This window comes from Arctopsyche grandis, chromosome 2, assembly GCF_051622035.1.
Source record: "Arctopsyche grandis isolate Sample6627 chromosome 2, ASM5162203v2, whole genome shotgun sequence".
Lineage (NCBI taxonomy): Eukaryota > Metazoa > Arthropoda > Insecta > Trichoptera > Hydropsychidae > Arctopsyche > Arctopsyche grandis.
This window is the reverse complement of record NC_135356.1, coordinates 26,250,688-26,272,496: the sequence shown is the minus strand read 5'-3', so window position 1 is coordinate 26,272,496 and position 21,809 is coordinate 26,250,688. Positions and strand designations below refer to the sequence as shown.

Here is a 21,809-nt window from a genome sequence, read left to right as displayed (position 1 = left end):
TAGTTGCATTGAAGACGATGCTTTCTATACAAATGTATTTTATTTCCGGACGCTTGAAAATGCTATGAATTAATAAAATACAAAAATTATTGTAATCAACTTTATTTTAAGATATGCATATGTCTTGAGTTTTAAAAAAATCATTTTGTCATAAAATATCGTATATGATGTGTTTGTATATAAACCATATTTTATAAATCCACATATATGACAAAAGGAGGAGGGGGGGGGGGGCACAAAAATAAATAATTGTCCAGGCGTCATTTACTCTCGATACGCCACTGTGTATGATTAGAATAGTTTGTTTGTATTTGTTGATTATTTTTTCTACGCAAAGAAATATAATTTTTCATATTTATTCGTAGAGTAGTTTTATCATTAAATCGGAAATAACATTTAAAATGCAAACGAGCGCTACCATGAGGGGCGTCATTTGCCTTGCCTGTTTACGAAAATGAAAATATTCTTCTTTTAGCCGAATTTATTATTTAGACATTGAACCTATTTGATGTTCCTATTAAACGGGAATTTAATGTTTTAAATATTTGATTTTGTAATGCATATAATTAATAGTTTGATCAACTTTTTGAAGAAAAAAAAAAAAACAAGAAAGTTGCAAGAACCTGCATGTTTTAAAATTGCAAAAAAACTTATTATAAGAGGTAGTTTGCCCCCGGGCGCAAACTACCCTAGTATGTAGAGATATGGCCTTTTATATGTGCATATATGGAAAGCTATAATGAATATTGAGATATACCCTAGCTTTATGAAACTTAACGACCGCAGACAGACAGACGTAGCGATTTGTATATTTACATTTCATCGATGTAATGTAAATATACAAATCATTAGCCTTATAAGTTTGTAGTCTTTTAAATACAATACTAAATATGTATGTATATACATATTTTCTATGTCAATTTTTTTTAATTTCCGGTTTTATAATAAGTACAAGTTTCAAAGTCCATTTTTTTTTTTTAAAGATGCAAACTAAAAGTTTTAACTTAAAAACTGAACGGTTGCAATTAAATACTATCCTTAAAAAAAATTTAAATGGATTCAACCCGAATATACAAACATATGTATGTATATTCGCAACCACCAAGCCAGCAGTACAGCTCGGTGATTGCGTTTATGTTAAGCACCGAGAGGTTACCGGTTCGACCCCGCGCTATCTTTAATGCTGCTGGTCAGACTCGGATATTTATGACTCCAAGTCGATCGTTTCCTATCAGAGTTTGCCATGTTCCTACATAAAATTGGCAAAAACCTTCCTACTCACTATGACAACAATATCTGAATTTGATTTATGTGCTCTATCCACATTCCTTGTCATACTTCTCACCCACGTGTTCCGCTTCCTGTCTTTCCTCGTTATGCCGAGCACACAGCGTTCCATAATGCTTTGAGTGCATTGGACTTTGTGTAGCATCTTGGCGTTCAGTGTCCAAGTTTCACATCCATGCGTCATCACTGGTAAAACGAACAACATTCATTCGTCCAAATGCACTCCATCCTAATTTCATACGTCTCTTTATCTCTTCATCTTTACTACAGGACATGTCAATTATTTGACCTAAATATAAATAATTATTCACTACTTCTACCGGTTTATCATCCAATGAGATGCTATCAGGCATGCAATAACTATTGAACATTAGTTTGGTCTTATTTACGTTAATTTGTAATCCTACTTTCCCTGTCCAGCTGTGTTAGTCTATTAAATAGGTCAGCTGGATCGCGAGCTATTAAAACTATAAACGTTTGCGAACCGAAGATGATTGAAGAAGCGACCGTTGATTTTTACTTCTCCTATATAGAGGGATCCTAAATATTCGTCGACTTCAACTATTCGAATATCGAATAGTAAATCAAGAGCTATTCGAATATATTCGAAAATTAAAAAAAGGTAATTAATCATGTGCAAAGCATCAATTACATTATATTTATCTATGTAATATATTAAAATTAATAAAAAATAAATCTAAAATACACACATAAAATTAAAGATATTTTGTATTAAAATTGAGAAAATTGCAATTAAAAATAAATTTAAAAAATATAATAAGTTGATTAATTATATTTAAATGCTTTCCAAATGTCTTCACAACCTTCATTGGTGATGCAATAACATCATTATTTAGATCTACATACATACATAGAATTAAATTAATTTCTGTTTTCTGCGCTTGCTTTGCCTTTTATATTCACCAATCCCATTATAAATTAGAAATAAATTTACATGTATTGGAAGATCGCGAAATATAGCTTGTTTATGAAACCTTTTAAAAGGTAACTTTTTTGCAAAATATATGCACGAATAATATTCGAATAGTTAATGAAATATTCGAATAACGAATGGCTGAAAAATCAAACGATTAATTCGAATAATTGAATATTCGATTGGGATCCCTAGTCATATATCTATATAAAATTAAAATAAAATATATCATAAAAAAACTTCACTCAATACCAAACACCAGTTTGATAGAATCGCATTGTAATCTGACGACAATATAAACGTATTGCTGCACAATAGTCATTACTATTTTATCGAAGAATAAAAACAAGTACAGTATACCAACCCACGCACCTCACATTTCAAATTGAGACATTTCAAATTCGTTGTGTAGACACATTACATAAAATGATTACTGACACCATTCTCTGTGTGAGTGTGTGTGTGTGTGTGTGTGTGTGCATATAAAACATGACATGTCACAGAAGCTCTACGGTCGCTTTGACGCCAAACCGCTCCATTATCCGCTACCTGTCCCTCGACATCAACGCTGCACACTTGAACGGACGCAAAATACTAAAAAACTTACAGACAGACAGTTGAAGAGATGCGCCTCGCAAAGTATATACATATATGTACATACAACCGTACAAAGTCGCAAGGGAACATTTAATATTTACTTCAAAGTCGGCAAAAGCCACCTTCCGGAGTATCGGCGTACGTATACGTACATGGTATGCATTTATTATTCTAAATTAACAAACAAACATGAATCTACTCCAGATTGAAATGTCTATAATTGGCGATTAGTTATTGGTATTGTTGCGTAGGGGTGGGTGGAGGATCCAAGTAAAAGGCCAACGTCGTGTCACAGCATTTATTGATGATTAACCTTTCCACCGCGTACGACTACTATACATGTCCTAGCGAACATGCCCTCAGCGCGCGAGACACGCATTCCAACCTGTATAAGAGCCGTCTATTGTGTTAAAATTTTATAACTTGATTGAAAATATTACTAAATGTATACTTGACCAAATTCAATAGATGTCAGTAGTCGAAAAAAAAATATAGGTTGTAAAATTCAAAAAAATATTACAACCTATATTTATAGTTAAAAACGCGATAGCAAAATCCGCAAAAAAGCAGCCGCGTACAGGGCATGTACGCTAAATTTGGTGACGCGGGCAAAGGGTTAAGGAGCTACACGCACTGGCAGTGCTCAGTCCAGAATGTCTTGATATCGCCTTATAAGGGGCAGGTCTCTCGGGACATCTTCGACGTCTGATTTGTTTACCTATTGTTATGGTCACGTACTCGGATATGTATCCTCACGACATTCGGTCCCACGGTACCAAGGTATCGGTCAATTCTGAGAAGGGACCCATAACGGCCAACTCGGTCGCCATTGTTTAGCCTACGTGCACTTAGTTTGCCGATAATCCTCGAAACCAATTATAACGGTCACACAGTATCTGGGACGCTACTCGGGCTAATCCGATTGCAACTACTCGGCGGCTCTTTTTAGTATACGTAACAGTATTATTCTTATATCTATTAATGCTAACCACCGAGCGGTTCCCAGGTTCAAGCCCTGGGTTGACCTCGATTGAAAATAATTTATTTGGAAGTATTTCTGTAGTACTGCTGGTCAGTCTTGGATTTTTGAGACTACAAGTCGATCGTTTCCTATCAAAGTATGCCAATTTATCTGATTTCATTGTTGGAACGGTTCCTCATCAAATCGGCATTATACCCACTATGATAACAAAGTGGGTAAACTCTATAAATTTATGTATAATATGTACAAGTACAATACCCTATGTAAGTGTCACCAAGTGACATCATGTAAATTTAATATAAATATATGCAATACGTTTTTGCAACTCTTTTAAAATTGAGTCATAAAAAATAATTAATCGAGTACATAAAATACATGCAAACGAAGCAGGTTGACATTTTGCGTTAGTTTGTTATTATCTCAGTTATAAGTAACAGCGGCAATCTAATCAATATAATAATAATATAACGGTAATCTAATTGTTTCATATACATATGCATGTATATATGAAACAATATATGTTGACATTTAATGCATTGGGTATTCAAAAATATATCATTGTCGCTTGAATATAAAAAAAATATGCCATTACCAGATTGTATTTTTGGCCTGGGTGACGCCCATTCATTTATTCATACAAATTGTATGTACATATATAAGACGTTGTCAACTAAATTTAGCTTGGGTGACGCTGGGTTTATTTGCTGGTTGTTAAGGCCAAATATACAATAATAATAATGTGTAATAATTTTTACTTGAATAATGACTGGTAGGTATGCGTATAAAGTTTTCTTAGATCATTCATAAATGAATAGATTGCATAATAAAAATTATACCAAGTGCCAAATATTTTAACTTGGGTAATGTTGTTAATCTCAAAATATATACCAGTGTAATCGAATACTAACATTAAAAAGTCAAAAAGTATATAGTATGTATGTAAACATTTAATAACTACATACATAAAAAAGTTGAACTTAAAATAAGGTATGATGGATTGAGCTTCCAACAAACAAATAGCCACAATTTCAATTTGATGTAATATCATATCGAAATATGTAGATAAGAGGAATGTATGTATGTACATATAACATGTAAATTGACGAAGACATTTAATTGTTTGAAATTAATGTTTATGTTTTATTTCACTAGTAGAAAATAGAAAGCTCTGATATGTCCGATTTACACCAATTGGGTAGACTTACCAATTGAGATGTGTGTGTAAAGGAATCGGTTCTACTCTATTTAGAGTAGTATTAATTTAACGTGAATCAGGCGCAATGGAGAGATATCAAACTTGGTTAAATTATTCGATGTATTAAGGAGTTCATTTGAATAAAATGGGGGTTTGAATGTCGTTAACACTGATAGTTGTTTTTACTTTATCTACATATGTACGTAGTAACAATAGATGAAGTTTTGTGATAGATGAAGATTTTTTGAATAGTTTTCAGTTGACAGGCGATGTAAAAAGTACATTGGATTTGGTTAAACTAGAAGTTTAGAAGTCATTTCCAAACAATGATAATACAATAAATTTATGTATAGACTAATGAAGTTTTGATTTCATTCCCTATAAAAAAATTGACAATATAAAACATTTTTACTTTATTTTTATTATTATTGGGAAGTTAAGTATATGTTTTATAATTATTATTAGAATGAAACAAATGTGTTAAATTTTAATTTAGATATTTTCATAGTTTGGCAATATACGTACATATGTATGTAGGACAATCGTACTAAATTGTAAAATTATATGTAAACTCGAAATAGACGCGATTTTTTTTAGTAATTATTTGTTCTACGTACTTAAAGAAAAAAGTCTATGAAAATTTTGCTAAAAGATTTGATTTTCTCAGAAAATAAAAAAAAAATCTAACGCTTGCTTTTTATAAAATCATAACTCTTTTTTCTTGTAATAAAATCATAAGTGTATCGCTTCAATAAAACTTTTGGAAATAATTTGAATAAAAGAAAATTAACAAAAATATGTTGAAAAAGGGTATTTGTATTTATTGAATAAGTAAATTCTGAAAAATATTATAATTTTCATAATTAAATTTATTAAAAAATAAATAAAATGGTGTTTTTCAAAAAAAGGTACGAATTTCCGTATCGAAATATCTTTTATAATAAAAATAATATATGTATGTCCCCATTGATTTTTTTTTAATGGGGGGGGGCATTGATATAAAAAGTTTGGAAAATCACTTAAATATCGATGGAACAATAATATATGTACAAAAATTGAATTGGACACAACAGGTGACAAAAAAACACGCAACAATAAGAGATAAAGTTTATACATTTAGGTAAAAAACGCGTATATTGTAGAATATATTAAATTTTGTACATATGTACTATAAAATAGTACTTCAGTACTAATAGTACTTAGAGTTAGTTTGAATAACATTGAATATATAAACGAAATATATTTAAAAAAATTACAACAGAGTATTTCAAAGCTTGTGTATTTTTTATATTATTCGCTAGATCTTATTTTTTTCATATTGGGTACAATGTGTGAGTTAGAAAGAGACGTTCGCGCAATTTCGGAGACAAAACACTCGACATTTGCAGACGGGGTGTTTTTGTTGTTCTTCGCAAATGAGACACGTGCAAAATATTGTTGCATTTTGTAAGACAAAACATATAAAACGTTTCTTTCCAAGATAGGCATATGCAGTGGCTGTTTGACAAATGTCGATGCCATTGGCGAGAACACGTCGACTGTTTGAAAATGGAACAAACGGTCCGAATAACGGTATATTGACAGCAAGGGAATGTTCATATTGCGGAGCTCCATCGGGAGGGTTTAAACCAAGTCAGCGGGGGAACACAGATTGGCGGAGTCTCTTACCTGAAGACAGACAGTGCAATGACGAAGCTTGCAGCAGGAGACACCTGCTACCGCCAACAAGCCGCGGGGCCAACTGACAGCCGCACGCCCAACTGTCCAGCGATACACCGCCCTGAGACCGTGAATTACAACCATTTCAAATTTTCAATTAAAATAGTCAATGTGGCCAGACTTAATAAAATATGACAATATCTCATTCTATTTCGATAAATATCTAGAAAATTCGGATTTAAAAATTGAAACTTCTCAATTTTTTCTCTTAATTTCATCCTAAAAGATCCATAAAAGTTCAAAACGTTTCCTAATAATAATAATAATCTATTTCACATGTCATTTTCACATTAATTATTATAAACATCATGCCAAAATGTAGATAAAAATCTATAGACTGCTAGATAGAGTCTTCTCCAACATGTTCCATTCGTCTTTGTTTTTCGCAAACTGTCATTCATCTTACTCCATACATTTTTCTAATTTCATCCATCCATCACCCCTGTTTTCCTAGCACCCTTATATATTCTCTCGGGTAACATTCGAGCCAGTGGCGGATCATCCAACACAGACAATATTACTAACAGTATCATCCGTATCAAGTTCCCATATAGGGGCCATAAATATTGCTTACAATATTTTCCGTATCCAGTTCCCATACAGCAACTACAGGTGGCTATGTGGGAACTGGATACGGAAAATATTGTAAGTAATATTGACGGTGTCGACGGCCCTATAGCCACCTGTGGTGGCTATATGGGCCATCGGCTATATGGAGCTTGATACGGGTGATACTGTAGTTTTTATTAACTTTATACCGTGCGCCAAAGGCGCATTAAGCACTTACCTAAAACCCCCGATTCATGGGGGGGGGGAACACCCAAAATACCCTGAAAATTATAATAAATAAATAAAAGCCAATTATATATTTTTAGTTTTTTTTTGGGCGGGGGGTCATTTTTTCTTTTGGGCGAGGGGTCAAAATCAACTCACCTACGGCTCCTCATCGAACTGATCCTACATTGATTTTAGCACTTTTTTGTCCATTATTGTAGCTATGTGACCCACCTATTGCCATTTTAATCTTTTTACTCTCTCTACTATATCAACTACCCTTTTTATACTTCTCACCCACGTATTCCGTTTTCTGCCGTTCCTCGTTATGCCAAGTATACAGCGTTCCATAATTTGAGTAAAAGTCTAAAATATACAATATATATTCTTTTCGTACTTTTTTTTATTTAGTCATCCTGAAACATGATCTTTTTTTAAAAATATATATATGTAATGTATGACTTTTTTTCGGAAAAATCAATTTCCGTGATCGAGAATTTAGTGACACGTGAGATCGCTTTTTGCGGAATAATCACCAAACCATAAGATAATATTGCTTAAAATTACTTCTGAATTTTAATGCCTGATATTTTTATCTTTTAGGCAATATTTCAGTTTTATTTGACGTTTAGAGGCACGATGACTTCTAGCACGTTAGCTCATTTGTTTATTTTATATCCAAATTTAATAATTAAAATAAAAATAAACATCGCGTACTTCCAGAAACACACCGTAACACTCGATAATTCACACATATAATGATTTTAAAATTGTTTACATGTATTAAATATGTTACACATTGGGTTCATAAAAATGACACTTTCAATTGCAGTAATTTCACCGAAGATTATCACAAATGGTTGTCGAGCTTGGCCGAACATCCCAAAGATACCACAGACATTAACAGTGAACCACAAGACGAGTACACTATAGTTAACGAGGTGTTTAACGACAAACAAGTGACGTGAGATTATTTTGACCCATTTTTTAACTTCAAACATACAGCTTCTTTGATGTGCACTTTGCACTTTCAGGTGTGAGCTGATATCATGGCTGAATCAGTTCTTTGAGTGCAGCTCGAAACTAAAGTCAGCAACTATCACCAATGAATGGACGTCGAGTGCCAAATTTTTGTATAAGAAAAAGAAGTACGAAGAAGCCATATCGTGCTATAACATTTGTTTAGATTATGCACCTAGAGATGATTTGTGTTTTGCCAATGGATTGAATAGTAGAGCTCGTGTTTTCTGCGATTGTAAAAAGTTTCAGGTGATATTTGTAAAATGTTTATTTGATTCGTTTGGTTTTCAGCTATGTTCATAATATTTTTCATTATGCAGGAAGCCAAGAATGATATTGAATTATTGCTGTCGGTCGGTCATTATCCAATAGAAAAGAGTTATAAAATATACTCAAAATTAGCCAGGTGTCATTTTATGACAGGAAATATAATTGAAGGAGAAGAAGCCCTCAAAAAAGCTTTAGAACATTTAATAAATACTTCAGGACTATCTCTAGAAGAAATAGGTTACAATTATGATATTAAATTGACTATCAAATGTAATAAAATATTAATTCATTTGAAATTTTCAGACATAATCAAACTCAAATTATCTTCAATGAGCAGAAAATCTACATATGTATCTAAAAAACATGAACTTTTACCGTTGTTAGAAAAAGTTAATACAAATTTAAATGGATCATCAGATGCTTTGCTACTTGCGTAATAAACTATTGTATTTGGTTTGTTTTTGCAGTATGAATTATTTATTTGTTAAAAATTTGATATTGAACATTTCCAGACGTACAGAATTGAAAGGACGTCACATCGTTTCTAAAGTCGATTTAAAAAAGGACGAATTGCTGTTCGTTGAAGCGCCTTTTGCATTCGTGCCCTTGCCTTCTGAAAGCACTTCTGCTAAAGTTTGTAGCAGTTGTGGCACTCTCACCGAATATATAATAGTGTAAATATACATATACATGCAGAACTTATTTTTAAAATATTTTGAGATAAAAATGCCTGTTGAGATTTTATAATTTACTTATTGATAATGGAACTGTGAATTCATAAAATAATAATTTTGAATCCAGTGTCGAACTAAAATTGTAACAATGATTTTCTGAGTATTTTTTATAGAATCTGGCACTTATACTTATAAAAATATCCCGGTTCCATTTTCAAATTAAGTTAATTTAGATATTATAAGACTAAAGGCAACATATCTGTATTAACTCAGTATGGGCCGTAAACACGTACATATACATATATGTATATATATGCTGTTTTCCATTAAAATTCATTTAAAGTATGTCAATACAGCGTGTATATTTTTAAATCCTCTAAACTTCATACCAAAAAAAAGTATTATTTAAAAGACTTAGTTTCAAACTACCATTCATAGTTATGATACCAACATATATTTATCAAAAATATCGATAAATAAATTTTTAAAATATATATTTCAGCTAAGTTATGAATTTTAAATTTTTTTTCACCCTCATTTAAGAGGGATGGACACCAGCGCCTTGACCATACAAACGTATTACACTTCTCCCTTCCTCAATTATGGCACTAGAGAAATTATTTTTTAATATACTATGGATATCCACCATTGGCGTGCATCTGTGCTTTTATTTTTTTGATTAGTTATTTTTTTATAGGAGCTAGGAGCCGCCAAACATCTATAAAATCGCCTCTTTTTTTACACCCACGAAAAGATTCCAGCAAATAACTTTTTCATAAATATCTTTTTCATACCGACGATGAAATTTTTTTAAAAATTGGTCCAGTTTCGGAGGAGAAAATTGGAGAATTCGAAACCTCGATTTTGTCGATTTAAAATACGTATTATCTGGTCGAAGCGCAACTCTCGCATTCACTCAATATATATATTGATATATATTGTCGCATTCACTCAATATATATATCGAAGAAATGAACGACAACAAAATTAAGGTTTCGGGTGTACAGCCCTCTTAATAAGCGTTAATACTATCAAAAATTTATTTCAAATAACATACATACGTTTCACACGCTTGGACATTTTTCGCTTCTCACTTTTTGAATCAAATGTCTTTTTATTGTTACCACTTTAATAATAAAAACATTATTTTTTTACTGATTTCACATATAAAAAAATGGAATTGAAATATTTGGAATAACTTACCTACAAGTAAAATTTGTTTATAATGTACTCTTCTTGGGAGAGCCAGCTTTTTATATTGTCAAATATTTACTGTTGTTTCTAAAATTGACTCTAATTAAATCTGTATATCTTTTAAAAATACATATAATACAGCAAGTTTACATATATGTACTTGAACCTAATTGATTGGGGTGATTACCTTATATAATAGCTGATAACTCGCTGTAGCCATTTTCTTATTAAAAAAAGTTTGACTTCTATAAAGTATACCTTCTGAAATCACTACACAATAATTCAAGCAATTTCATTTGGCATTTCCTAACAGAATTTAAAAAATATGTATACATTAATTTTTCCCAATTTATATAATTATTTAAATATGTAAAATTTCAGATGTGATAAGTGTTGCGACAGTCATTATTGTAGTGAAGATTGCAGAATCGTTGGTTGGGACTGTTTCCATCAGTGGGAATGTGAAGGATCAAAGATATCACTTTGGTCTAACATTGGTATTGTCCATTTGGCTTTCAGGTAGTTTGATTTTGATTTATTTTTTCAGTAAATGTACATATGTATATTAAGTTAGGGGTTCACAATGTGTATCCTGCGAGGCTTTTTATTGTCCCGCAAGCGTTTTGTTTCGCAATCAAACTGAATAATCTTTATTTTTCTTCAAACGGAAAGTTTTTTGCCTCCGTCCAGTCATTAGGGCGTTTCTTGGATTTTAAGAAATACCAAAAAGTCACCCAGGTGATATTCACGTAAATATGAAATTAATAAGAGAACACCAATTAAGGCTGTCTTTTCGTGATAGAAATTTGGTTGAATTCTAAACAAGTGACTTTCAATTGAGAAATATGACAAACTAGTCAAAAATGCATTATTTAGAAGAACATTGTACATACGTACATATATGTACATATGTACTTATATTTGTAAGAAAACATTTTTTACCATCAGCATTAATAAATCGATTTTTAGATCGAAATTAACAGAACCATCTCCTCACATGTATAAAATTACCACATCTCCCTACATGTATAATTATACCACACAATATGAGCGAAGATTGAAGACTTCAATTTTTTAAATAAAAAACAATTAAAAAAATCACATGGTACAAATTTTAATTTAATTTAAAATATAAATTTTTTTGCCAATTTACTTCTTTGCATTATATTTTTTAATATGTACAAATAATATTCACCAAAAAAATATGAGGCCCACCAAATATTTTTAATTTGGAAATTGACCCTTCGACGAAAAAGGTTGAGATATTAAATCATTCTAAATTGCATGCATTATACTATTTTTATTTTTAATTTACAGAGTTGTTTTAGAAGCATTCAAAACTAAATATAGTTTGGATGCACTCAACGGCGAGAGTAAACACAATGCTAAAAGTCTTCTAAACCATTTGAATTCCCATGAACACAATTCTAAATATGGAAAAGTATTTCACTTACTAACAAATCAAGATAAAATTTCCAAAATTGATTTGAGGAAATATGCAATTGTAATATATTTTTCTTTATTTATACGTACAATATAATTTAGTTCTGAATTGAAGTAATAAATTTAGTTGATTTTTAGACGAGTATAATGGTGTTCCTTTACCTGAAGCGGTATACGAAATTTTTCAAATGTTTAAATGACGAATTGCATTTTAAAATACCAACCGAAGAGTTGGAACTATTCATCGCTTGCTTACTGTATAGACACGTGCTACAAATGATATGCAATGCGAGTGCAATAAGCAGTGAAAAACCATCAGATCGGGTGGTCGCTGTCGGCATTTACCCCTCTTCAAGCATGATGAATCACTCTTGCGTCCCAAACACAAAAAACACGTAATACATTTATCTATATTTATATATTTAATTTAGGTTGTGGCTATTTGCAGGTACTATATCTACAAATTATTGACTATCTGCAGGTACTATATCAGCGACGGGCGCAAAGCCTTCTGCGCATGCGCGTGAACTGTCACTGTCAGCGTGTTTACTGTTAAAATTTTGTTTTAAACCTCTAAAAATTTTGTTCGAACTCGTAAAGTGACGTCGAGTAAAAAATATAATCCAAATTAGTTAATATTATTGTTAGAAAATTATTATCATATACAACGTATAATACCTACATACAAGTACAAGCCACGAACTAGCTAAATGATATAAATTTATTATAATAACTTGCGAAAGTCGCAGATATAGTACCTGCAAATAGCCACAACCTTTAATTTATACACACGAATATTTTTTGTTGTAATAATTGGTCATTTTTCATTCAGATTCAACAGAAACGTTTTCATTGTTCGAGCTGAAAAAGATATCAAAGCTGGTTCTGAAATATATAATTGCTATGGACCACAAGTGGGACAAGAAAGTGCTGAAGAAAGGCAAGAAATTCTTAGGAAACAATACGTGTTCGATTGCAATTGCGAAGCATGTATTGATGGAATATAATGGCTAGTAAAAATTAATACGTACTCATTGTTAGACATCAGAGTCACGTGGGCGCAACATTAACAGAAAAAGGTTTTTGCAAGAGCCTGATTAAACCTTCACACTTTTCACAAAATTATAAAATAATATTTATTTTGTGGATTGCATTGAAAATAATTTTGTTTTCAAGGGTATCAAAAACACCGAATCGTAGCGGAATATAAAGTAAATGCTGACAATAGACAAAAATTAAACTTTCAAGAGACTTTCATAAAGCTTAATGACGGTTGTAATTTTAGGCTAGAACGTCCGATAATTTGTTTGATAATGTTATATTTTGAGTCCTTTAAAAACCACATACTCTTGTCAATATTTTGCAAACAGCTATTTTATATATTAAATTAAATTGTGCTGGTTTTGTGGATGAAACAGAAATTGGTTTGTTAAGAATAGTTGCATTAAGTCAAAGATAAATTAAATAGCGTCCTGCAATTACAGTCGATTAAACAGTCCCTGCAAAATCGTTTGAAATAAAAAAAAAAACTTTTCTTTATTTTCTTTCAGTATAGATACAAATTATGTTATAATCCAATTTTTAAATAAAAGTTATTAATTTAAGAAAAATATTTTTATTTCGGTAGTATAAAGTTTTTACAAAAAACATCCTCTTGTATAGTTTCTATACAGTCTTAAAAAAATTTGAAATGATTTATTACATGTAAAACCCATTTGAATACAATAGCAACAGATATTAAATAAGAATAATAACATCAATATAATAAAAGTGAAGATGTCATTGTATCGTATCATTATGAAACAATATGACAAAAAACTTAATGGTAAATATGGAAACATAACAATAGTTATAAAAAAAATGTATGTTAAATTTTACGGTGGCATCAGTAATCCCATAGATCAAAAATCTTAAGCTATATTTATTTAAAAGAAGATGGGCCAATCATTCTACAGAAAAATTTCTTGGCAGGGTATTATCTTTGGTGGGACCTACTTTGGAATGTCAGAAGCAAAATGTTATCTTAAATATGCTTAGCATAATATTACGTAATACATTCATAATACTCATGCCTCCTCACCGCTTACGTTAAAAAATCACATTATTACTTTCTGAATTTTTCGTTTATTCATTCTTTATTTAATTAAAATTATTCAAACGCTTTAATGTTATAATACAAACATACTCAGAACTTAGATTTAAAATGTGATGGGTAATTAGCTGATTTCCATAAACTATTTAAAGTATATTAATACTACGTTTCTAACTGTATTGTATACTTTTTACAAAAATGTTATTAAAAATCTATAACGTCGTATGGCAATATTAATGCACATAACGTACTCCTTGAAGTGTTGAGATTTCTACGGTTTATCCACGTTTCTGCACTCGCATCATACTCCCAGACATCGTCTAAATTACTGTACTTACCTGATCCACCTAAAACAATTAAGATTGAATTAAAAATTTAACAAAAAGATACGTTAGAAAGGTAGAAAGTATAGCATTTTAATAAAACAGTAAAATAAGAGTTGTCGATTTAATTTCATTCTCTGGAATTTACTATCTGCAGTGTTGAAAATGGCCACACGTAACCATATATAAAGCTCATTTGTATTATGTAGGGGTATTCAGCAGTGTATCAATGCCCCGGGCGCACCGACTATAGGGGCGTCGCAAAGGCACAGTATATATTTTTATTTATTGCATTGTCATGTTTTGTAGTAACTTAGGTTCACTTCGAAAAGTAAATTGTAAACGGGTGACGAATTCATTTACTAAATTCACCAATAGCATTTAAGTTTATGAGTTTTCTTTGTAATCCGTCTGTCGAATATGCAGTCTTTCTAGGCTTTGTATTGAAAGCAATAATGTATATAATTACATATAATGGTGTCTGAATGCTAGAAATACTACGAAATATTAAAACAGAAATTCTTGTAATTATATGATATGCATATTTGAATTTTACAAATCGATATCATTTAGTCATAAAATAACGTATATAATTTGTATTATGTGTTTGTTTCCTAGCAAATTTTTTAAATCGACAAATATGACAAGACGAGGAGGGGCACAAAAAATATTTTCACCCCAGGCGCCATTTATCCTCACCATTTTACTTACTACTGAATACCATTTACCACTGGTATTCAGTAGCCTTATGTTCATAATTTTAAATTTCCTGAAACCTGCAAGTTCGAAAATGTATTTATATATAGACATTTAATCTATTAACAAACCATCGCTTTCCATCAATATGTTTTTGAATTATTATAATATTATTGAAGTATTGTTTACATTTTACAGATTAATTCAAGTTGATTAGTAGTGTTCTTGGAGCTCAGTACGATATTTTATAAAGGAATGAAGAGAAACCCGTCGAGTATTATTTATAAAAAAAAGTATCCAGAAATATCTAGATATTTTATGGTATAGAAGAAACACATGATAAAAGGATCATTTATGACTACTTTTAAAACCTTTATGAAAAAATTTGCTGTAATACTATATACAAAATCTCACCTATTAGAAACAGTTTATTTTGAAAGAAAATAAGTCCGGCTCCGGATCTCGGACTCGGCAGATTAGAAAACGTAGTCCACACATTGGCTACAGGATCGTATGATTCCATAGAGTGGAGAAGGCGTATTTCTGTACCGATGATGTTGCGAAAGCCACCGGCGACATATAACTTGCCATTTATTGTCACGCTCTAAAAACGATAAATTATATTAAAAATTATATTTAAAAATATATATATGTATATATGTATATATGTATATATGTATGTATGTATGTATGCTATATTTACTGTCAGTTTAAGGCATTTGATGAGTATAGGGCTGCCAGATTATTTTAATATTAGATGAAATAAATTATGTATCATTTGCCGAAGATTGAGAAAAACCTCGATCCAGTCTTATTTTAGGTTTGTGTTTAATTTCAACCTGTTATAAGAATTGAAATTAAATTGCTGATAGTAAGAAAAAACATCGTTTGTAAAATTCGGATTGTCGGGTCTCTCAACAATGATAATAAGCAGTTAACTAAAACTGTGATATTCGGATGTCTCGAAATGTCCTTTCGGGACGCCGGGATCAGATGCGTGAAATCTGGTCCATCCCAAAAAGCCTGGACGTCTGGCAGCCCTAGATGAGTATATAATCGTAATCTGGCCTTATATTAACATTTCCATGAATGATTAAAATTTTACTGGTCTATAGGACTTTCAAACCAACCAGCTGATTGGGAGTCTTCAATTTAATTTAATATCTATCAACTAAGTACGACTTATGGAATTCGAAATCGCCAAAAACCATAAACTGACAGCGAAACAAGCTTAAATTCTAGTTTCCATTTACCGAGTGATTTGCTTTTTTCTGGATCATGGGCGTGCAATATATCCATTTATTGGTTTTTACTGAGTACCTTTGTACTAGGTCGGTGCAATACATGTTATTGTTGAGAAACTTACAGCCACCTGTCACATATATATTATCGTTGATGACAGATGCACTGGAATAGATGAGACCCGTGAGCATATGAGCGATATTTTTTTTCCAGATCTGCTCCACGCTGTTCCACCTGTTCAGAGATTTGATTTTAGATAGTATTACTATTTTTTAACAGTTTACTTTTTAGATCTTACCTCTCCACTCTCGTCACTGCCTTTTTATTAATATCGGCACCACCGATGACGTACACATCGATAGATGAATCGGCTGAAATTGTTACCATTTGAAAGTCGAATCGAGGTGCATGTAATGATTTCAATTTGTAAATCTGACCATCCTTTAAATCAATATATCCAACCTAAAAACGATACAGATTTATTATTTCGATTATAGTATAAATGTGTATTTCCATCTACATATAGGTATATTAGTTTTTATATATTTCTATCTATATTAGTTTGTACATATATATTTTATATATTTCTACAATATTAGTTTATAAAATAAATAATTGATTTGATCTACATGTGTATAATAACCTGCTATTTGGATTTTGTTATAGGATATCAAACTCTAACTGATAGTCAATTAGATGTTACGTAATCAATTATACACCTATACTTAAAATTTGTTATATATAGATCAATATATCCGTGAACTACGTCACAATATAAATTTGCACATAAGTAATTTGTGTTCAATTTACGACACGTTTAAAAATAAATTGAATCATACTTCGCTAATAGGTGTGTCCACTGGCTCTCCAAACATTTGTATTAGTTTGCATCCACCGAGGATTAATATCCAATCGTTAACAACGACTGAAGCGAACCTCGCTCGGTCGATATTTAGGTTTTTTGAGAGGGTCCAAGTATTTTTGACTCCATCGTAGACATCGATAGTTTTTGACGCCTAAAAACATGTACATATTAAATTTAAATTTATACTAATTTCAGTTAACTTGGCAGTAAAAAGAAAAATTTACGATTCTTATTCGTCAGCCAAAATGTTTTGGCCAATAAGTTTTACTCAAATTTTATAGTATTTAGTCGTATACATTTAGATATAATATTAACAATATGATATTACAGGTGGAGGGTGTTGTGTAACTGCTCCGCAGTATGAAGTACATCTAATTCTGGATAAAATTAATCAAAGGCAAAAGCCATTTCAGAGTTTTATCAAACAGAAATTTACTCTTCTACATTTCATAGATTTACCTAACCAAAAGTTTTATTTGATTAATAAATATATGTATGTAAGGCAGTGGTTGTTAACCAGTGTGCAGCGAGCTTGTTGCAAGTGCACCTATGTTTTTACTAAAAATGGTAAAAACAGAAAAATCCGTGAAATTGTGAAAAACCGAAAAAGTCGTTCGCGAAATTATGAAAGCCGACGAAAGATCTAATGTGTCCTTAGTTGACCATCTCCTTTAAAGGATTTGTTACTCTTAGTATGTTAGGGTGCCATTCGATGCGCCGAAGGCGCTTCAAAATTTAAAATTAGAGCGCCGAAGGTGCTACAAAATTTAAGATCAGACCGCTACAGGCGCCTCTACGTTCTAAGTTCAAAACTTTGTACTCGGCAAATTCTTTTCATTGGGCGAAGACGCATTCCCTTTTATATTCTATTATGCTTATCAAAAAAAAAAATAGTTTCACATTTTACTGTGGCATCCACAATTTAAATCTTGTGCTATATGACGCTGAGAAATCGTCTTTAACAACGCAAACTTTTTTCGGTATTCTCCAAAGATTTTTTTACCCTATTTTCAGCTTCAATATATCACTGGAAGATTCTAACTGATTACGTGCAATTATATTCCTTAATAAAATAATTTGTCACATGATGGGAAGCTAAAATAGTAAGTTTCAGCTAAATATTTGTAAATAGTAAGTGTCGGTATTTAAACAATTAAAAAGAGAAACGGCAATTTGACGGAAATACACAAAACGAGTTCATCATTTGTCCTGCGAAATAGTTAGAGGTCGGGTTTTTTAATCCTTTCTTAATCCTTAACATTTGTGTCAATGAAACAAAGATTCGAGCAGTTGAACCAATATTCAAAGACGTGGGGCTTTTTGTATTTTCTAAAAAATCTACCGGAAAGAAACGAACTTCGTAAATATTTTGCCGATCTTCAAATGATGCTCACCAAGAATTCAAAATATAATATAATTAGTAATGAACTCTGATATGAACTTATGTATTAGTGAAAAAGCCTATCTTTCAAATAAAAGGTAAAACTAATACATTCATTGTATTAAATTTCATAAAACAACATTTACAATAATTATATCTGAACATTTGGGTTGCTATGCGAATTTTGTTGACATTTCCTATAACTGTAGCAAGTGGTGTACGTAGTTTTTCGAAACTTAAGTTAATTAAAACTTATCCCCGGTCTATAGTGTCACAAAATAGACTTTCCAGTTTGGTAACTCAATCTATTGAAAATGATCCCTGAAAATCTTGATTTTTCAACTATAATTAAAGATTTTGCCGAAAAAATGGCTCGGAAAGTTCACTTCTGAAATAAAATTTTATTTATTTGTTTATTTATTTTTAACTCCACCAGTGGGGTTAGGAAACCTTGTTAACCACTTTTCTTTTGGTCTCAAGTTCGGAAAAAGGAGAATGGTAACACATTTTGTAATATTTTTTCTATGGGCGATTAGAAAAAAATTGTCCGAGGGCGCCATACTGTGTAAGGCCGGCTCTGAATAAAACCCTAATATTATATCTACGCACTGTTTTTTACATAGAGAATATCTGCTTTCAAAAACATTACCAGCAGCACTAAATCATGTGCTAGACCAAGTTGTAAATTTCATCAAATCGAGACCTTTAAAATACGCATTTTAAAAAACATTGTCTTTCTAAGCTTAGTACGAATATTTGCTTTTTATTCACACTGAAGTCAAGTGGTTATCTAGGGGTAATTTGTTAATCTTTTTCCGAAATGAAAGTATGGAATATTTTTGTCAAATGTCTTCAGAACGATGATTGGGAATTATTTCCGCTGTCATAGAATATTTAATTTTATTAGAAGAAAAGATTGCACACTATTTTTCTTCCTTAAATATAGAAAATTATGACTGGATACCAAATCCATTTTCTACGATTGATACATTGAGTTGTGGTTTTTCATACCCAGGAGAAGAAAACTTGGTCTCCTTGTCTCCTTGAATTTTGGATTTCTATCCAAGTCCTCTACATGGGGACACACTGAGAATTTTGGTGCCGTTTTCAACATCATACATATATTTGTGTGAACTCGTTTTCTCAACAATAACTAATATAAAAACTAAAAAAACGAAAAATACTTTAATTGAGGGTAGCTATATAAAATATTCTACCTAATATTTCTGAAATCTGCAAAATCTGACAAGCTCGGGTATCACATAAATTGATTTTTACATCAAATAAACTCCACTTTGCTAATGGTAATTTTAGTTAAAATATTTCGTATATGTATATCTTTCTTTAATTATTGCTTTCTTATATAATTTGTAATAAAAATTATGTCCGCATATATTTTTTTTGACCATTTAATTTTGCCATTTTAACAAGGCTTTTTAATATTTCACTTCGCCCATTTCCCATGATCAAAAGAGCACCGTGACATCGAAAAGGTTAAGAACCACTGATGTAAGGTATTTTTTGGTAACGATACAAATGGGTATACATATATTGAAAAGATTAGAGATCAATTTAAAACATATTATAAATTGGATACTTTTTTGAGGAGAGAAAATATGGATTCGTCATATTAAATATGCCTATATGAGATAAAAGCACTACCCTCTAAAGTATTTTTAAAATTTTCCCAAATTAGCCCTGAACATATGTACAAACATACATAGGTTAACAAATCGGTATTGATTTCATTAAAATTTATAAAGTGAAAAATCTGGCAGATATGTTTTAAATTGCCTTATTTTACAATAAAGATGCTATGAATCAAGGACGTCATTGGAGAGGGGGGGGCAGGAGGATGCTTTTAGCCGTCCCCCCTAGATTTGACCAGGTCAGGAACATGCATGTCATTTGTTGAAACAAAAGGAATCGAAGTCTAGAGTTTTCCGAATGCTGATGGTAAGTCAAATAGGGTATAGCATTTATACACCATACTCACGTCTGTGAATTCAGAGGCACCAATGACTGCCAGTTTTGCTCTCCCCATGCGATATTTGGGTCTGTTGAAAAGAGAGGGTACCATGATTTCTTCTACTGCTCGAAAAAAATTGTCGGTACATTCATAGCAAGGATCGCAGAATGGCACGACTTCAATGAGGAAAAACTGACAATAAAAAGTAAAATAACATAATGTTATATAATAATAAAAATAATAGTATATATGTATATAACGTTATTCTCGAATAATCACACGTCAGTGATAGAGAAACACAGAATTATTTACCTCTATGGATAACAATGTTAGCCTCACTGATCTTAGCATATATATTAATTTTTCTCTACGATTCTCTTCGTCGAAATTGACCCAAAGTCTCACAGCATGGAAGACTTCTTCTTCGGAAGACACATTTAATCGATCTGAATACAAAATTTTCAATGCGATATAATCTGGCAAACGACAAAATTCTGGCATTCTGTACAACTGAAATATGTGTAAATATAAATTATTTATTGTTAATGAAGAAATAATACTATTTTTACAATCGACACTACTCACAATCCTAAAATTATTGATAATGAAATCCATCGCTTTTTGCTCTAGACATTCTGAAAGTGTCATCTCCGTAATATTCGACAGTTCCGTAGCTTGGGTTGGATTCGATAGATCCATAGCTTGGTTCGGGCAAATCTCGTCGTTGTCCAATATGCAACAGTTAATTTCGTGAAGTTTGCATCCACTTACCGAAAAACAAAATCATTTATCAACGATTATCGAAATTTATTTATTTATTTATATATTTATACCAGGAAGGCCTAGCAGGTAAATCCCATGCGCCTTCCTGGCCAATAATAATTACATATACACATATTTATACATACACAAATATATACACGTACACACAAATACATATTCATACATATGCATATATAATATATACACAAATACACATTTAAGATACATATTTAATAATTCGGGCATAAAAATTAATTCATTACTCAAACTCCTAGAATTAAAATCACCCAAGATCATAACCCTCCCGCCAGCCAAAACATTTAACTTGCAAAATAACTTAAATGTTTTGGCTGGCGGGAGGGTTATGATCTTGGGTGATTTTAATTCTAG

At 31.4% G+C, this 21,809-nt stretch overlaps 3 protein-coding genes across 4 annotated transcripts in view; 1 reads left to right on the top strand and 2 right to left on the bottom strand.

Annotated features, from left to right (window-relative positions):
• Positions 1–6,785, bottom strand: part of Evi5 (ecotropic viral integration site 5) — a 64,484-nt gene extending 57,699 nt beyond the window's left edge. The window contains exon 1 of the mRNA XM_077445557.1: positions 6,664–6,785. The gene's annotated coding sequence lies outside the window, so the exon portion shown is untranslated. The remainder of the gene's footprint in view (positions 1–6,663) is intronic.
• Positions 6,786–8,099: 1,314 nt separating this feature from the next.
• On the top strand, positions 8,100–13,691 carry LOC143922981 (protein-lysine N-methyltransferase SMYD4-like). Of its 2 annotated transcripts, XM_077446452.1 has the most exons (11): positions 8,108–8,141; positions 8,321–8,452; positions 8,523–8,757; positions 8,829–9,015; positions 9,082–9,211; positions 9,291–9,452; positions 11,028–11,165; positions 11,964–12,150; positions 12,228–12,259; positions 12,353–12,484; positions 12,922–13,691. In XM_077446452.1, the coding sequence occupies exons 1-11, from the start codon at positions 8,128–8,130 to the stop codon at positions 13,094–13,096; spliced, it is 1,524 nt and encodes a 507-aa protein (XP_077302578.1). In that variant the 5' UTR covers positions 8,108–8,127; the 3' UTR covers positions 13,097–13,691. The 2 variants fall into 2 exon arrangements, with proteins under 2 accessions (XP_077302577.1, XP_077302578.1); XM_077446451.1 differs by having other exon boundaries at positions 8,100–8,141; positions 12,228–12,484.
• Positions 13,692–14,385: 694 nt separating this feature from the next.
• Positions 14,386–21,356, bottom strand: LOC143922333 (kelch-like protein 38). The gene is made up of 8 exons (XM_077445556.1): positions 21,243–21,356; positions 20,970–21,167; positions 20,685–20,849; positions 17,282–17,458; positions 16,741–16,904; positions 16,454–16,676; positions 15,615–15,804; positions 14,386–14,528 (listed from the first exon to the last, which is right to left on the bottom strand). Exons 1-8 carry the CDS (start codon positions 21,354–21,356, stop codon positions 14,386–14,388), a joined length of 1,374 nt encoding a protein of 457 aa, XP_077301682.1.
• Between the last annotated feature and the right edge of the window lie 453 nt (positions 21,357–21,809).

Bases quoted from the DNA above. Each gene is read 5' to 3' on its own strand.
- LOC143922981 (XM_077446451.1), top strand. The intron at 12,151-12,227 runs GTAATATATTTT...GTTGATTTTTAG, and splicing joins ATTTGAGGAAATATGCAATT to ACGAGTATAATGGTGTTCCT. The intron at 12,485-12,921 runs GTAATACATTTA...TTTTTCATTCAG, and splicing joins GTCCCAAACACAAAAAACAC to ATTCAACAGAAACGTTTTCA.
- LOC143922333 (XM_077445556.1), bottom strand. From the start codon at position 21,356: ATGGATCTATCGAATCCAACCCAAGCTACGGAACTGTCGAATATTACG. The intron at 21,168-21,242 runs GTGAGTAGTGTC...CACATATTTCAG, and splicing joins TTATCAATAATTTTAGGATT to TTGTACAGAATGCCAGAATT. The intron at 17,459-20,684 runs GTGAGTATGGTG...ACATGTTTTTAG, and splicing joins GTGCCTCTGAATTCACAGAC to GCGTCAAAAACTATCGATGT.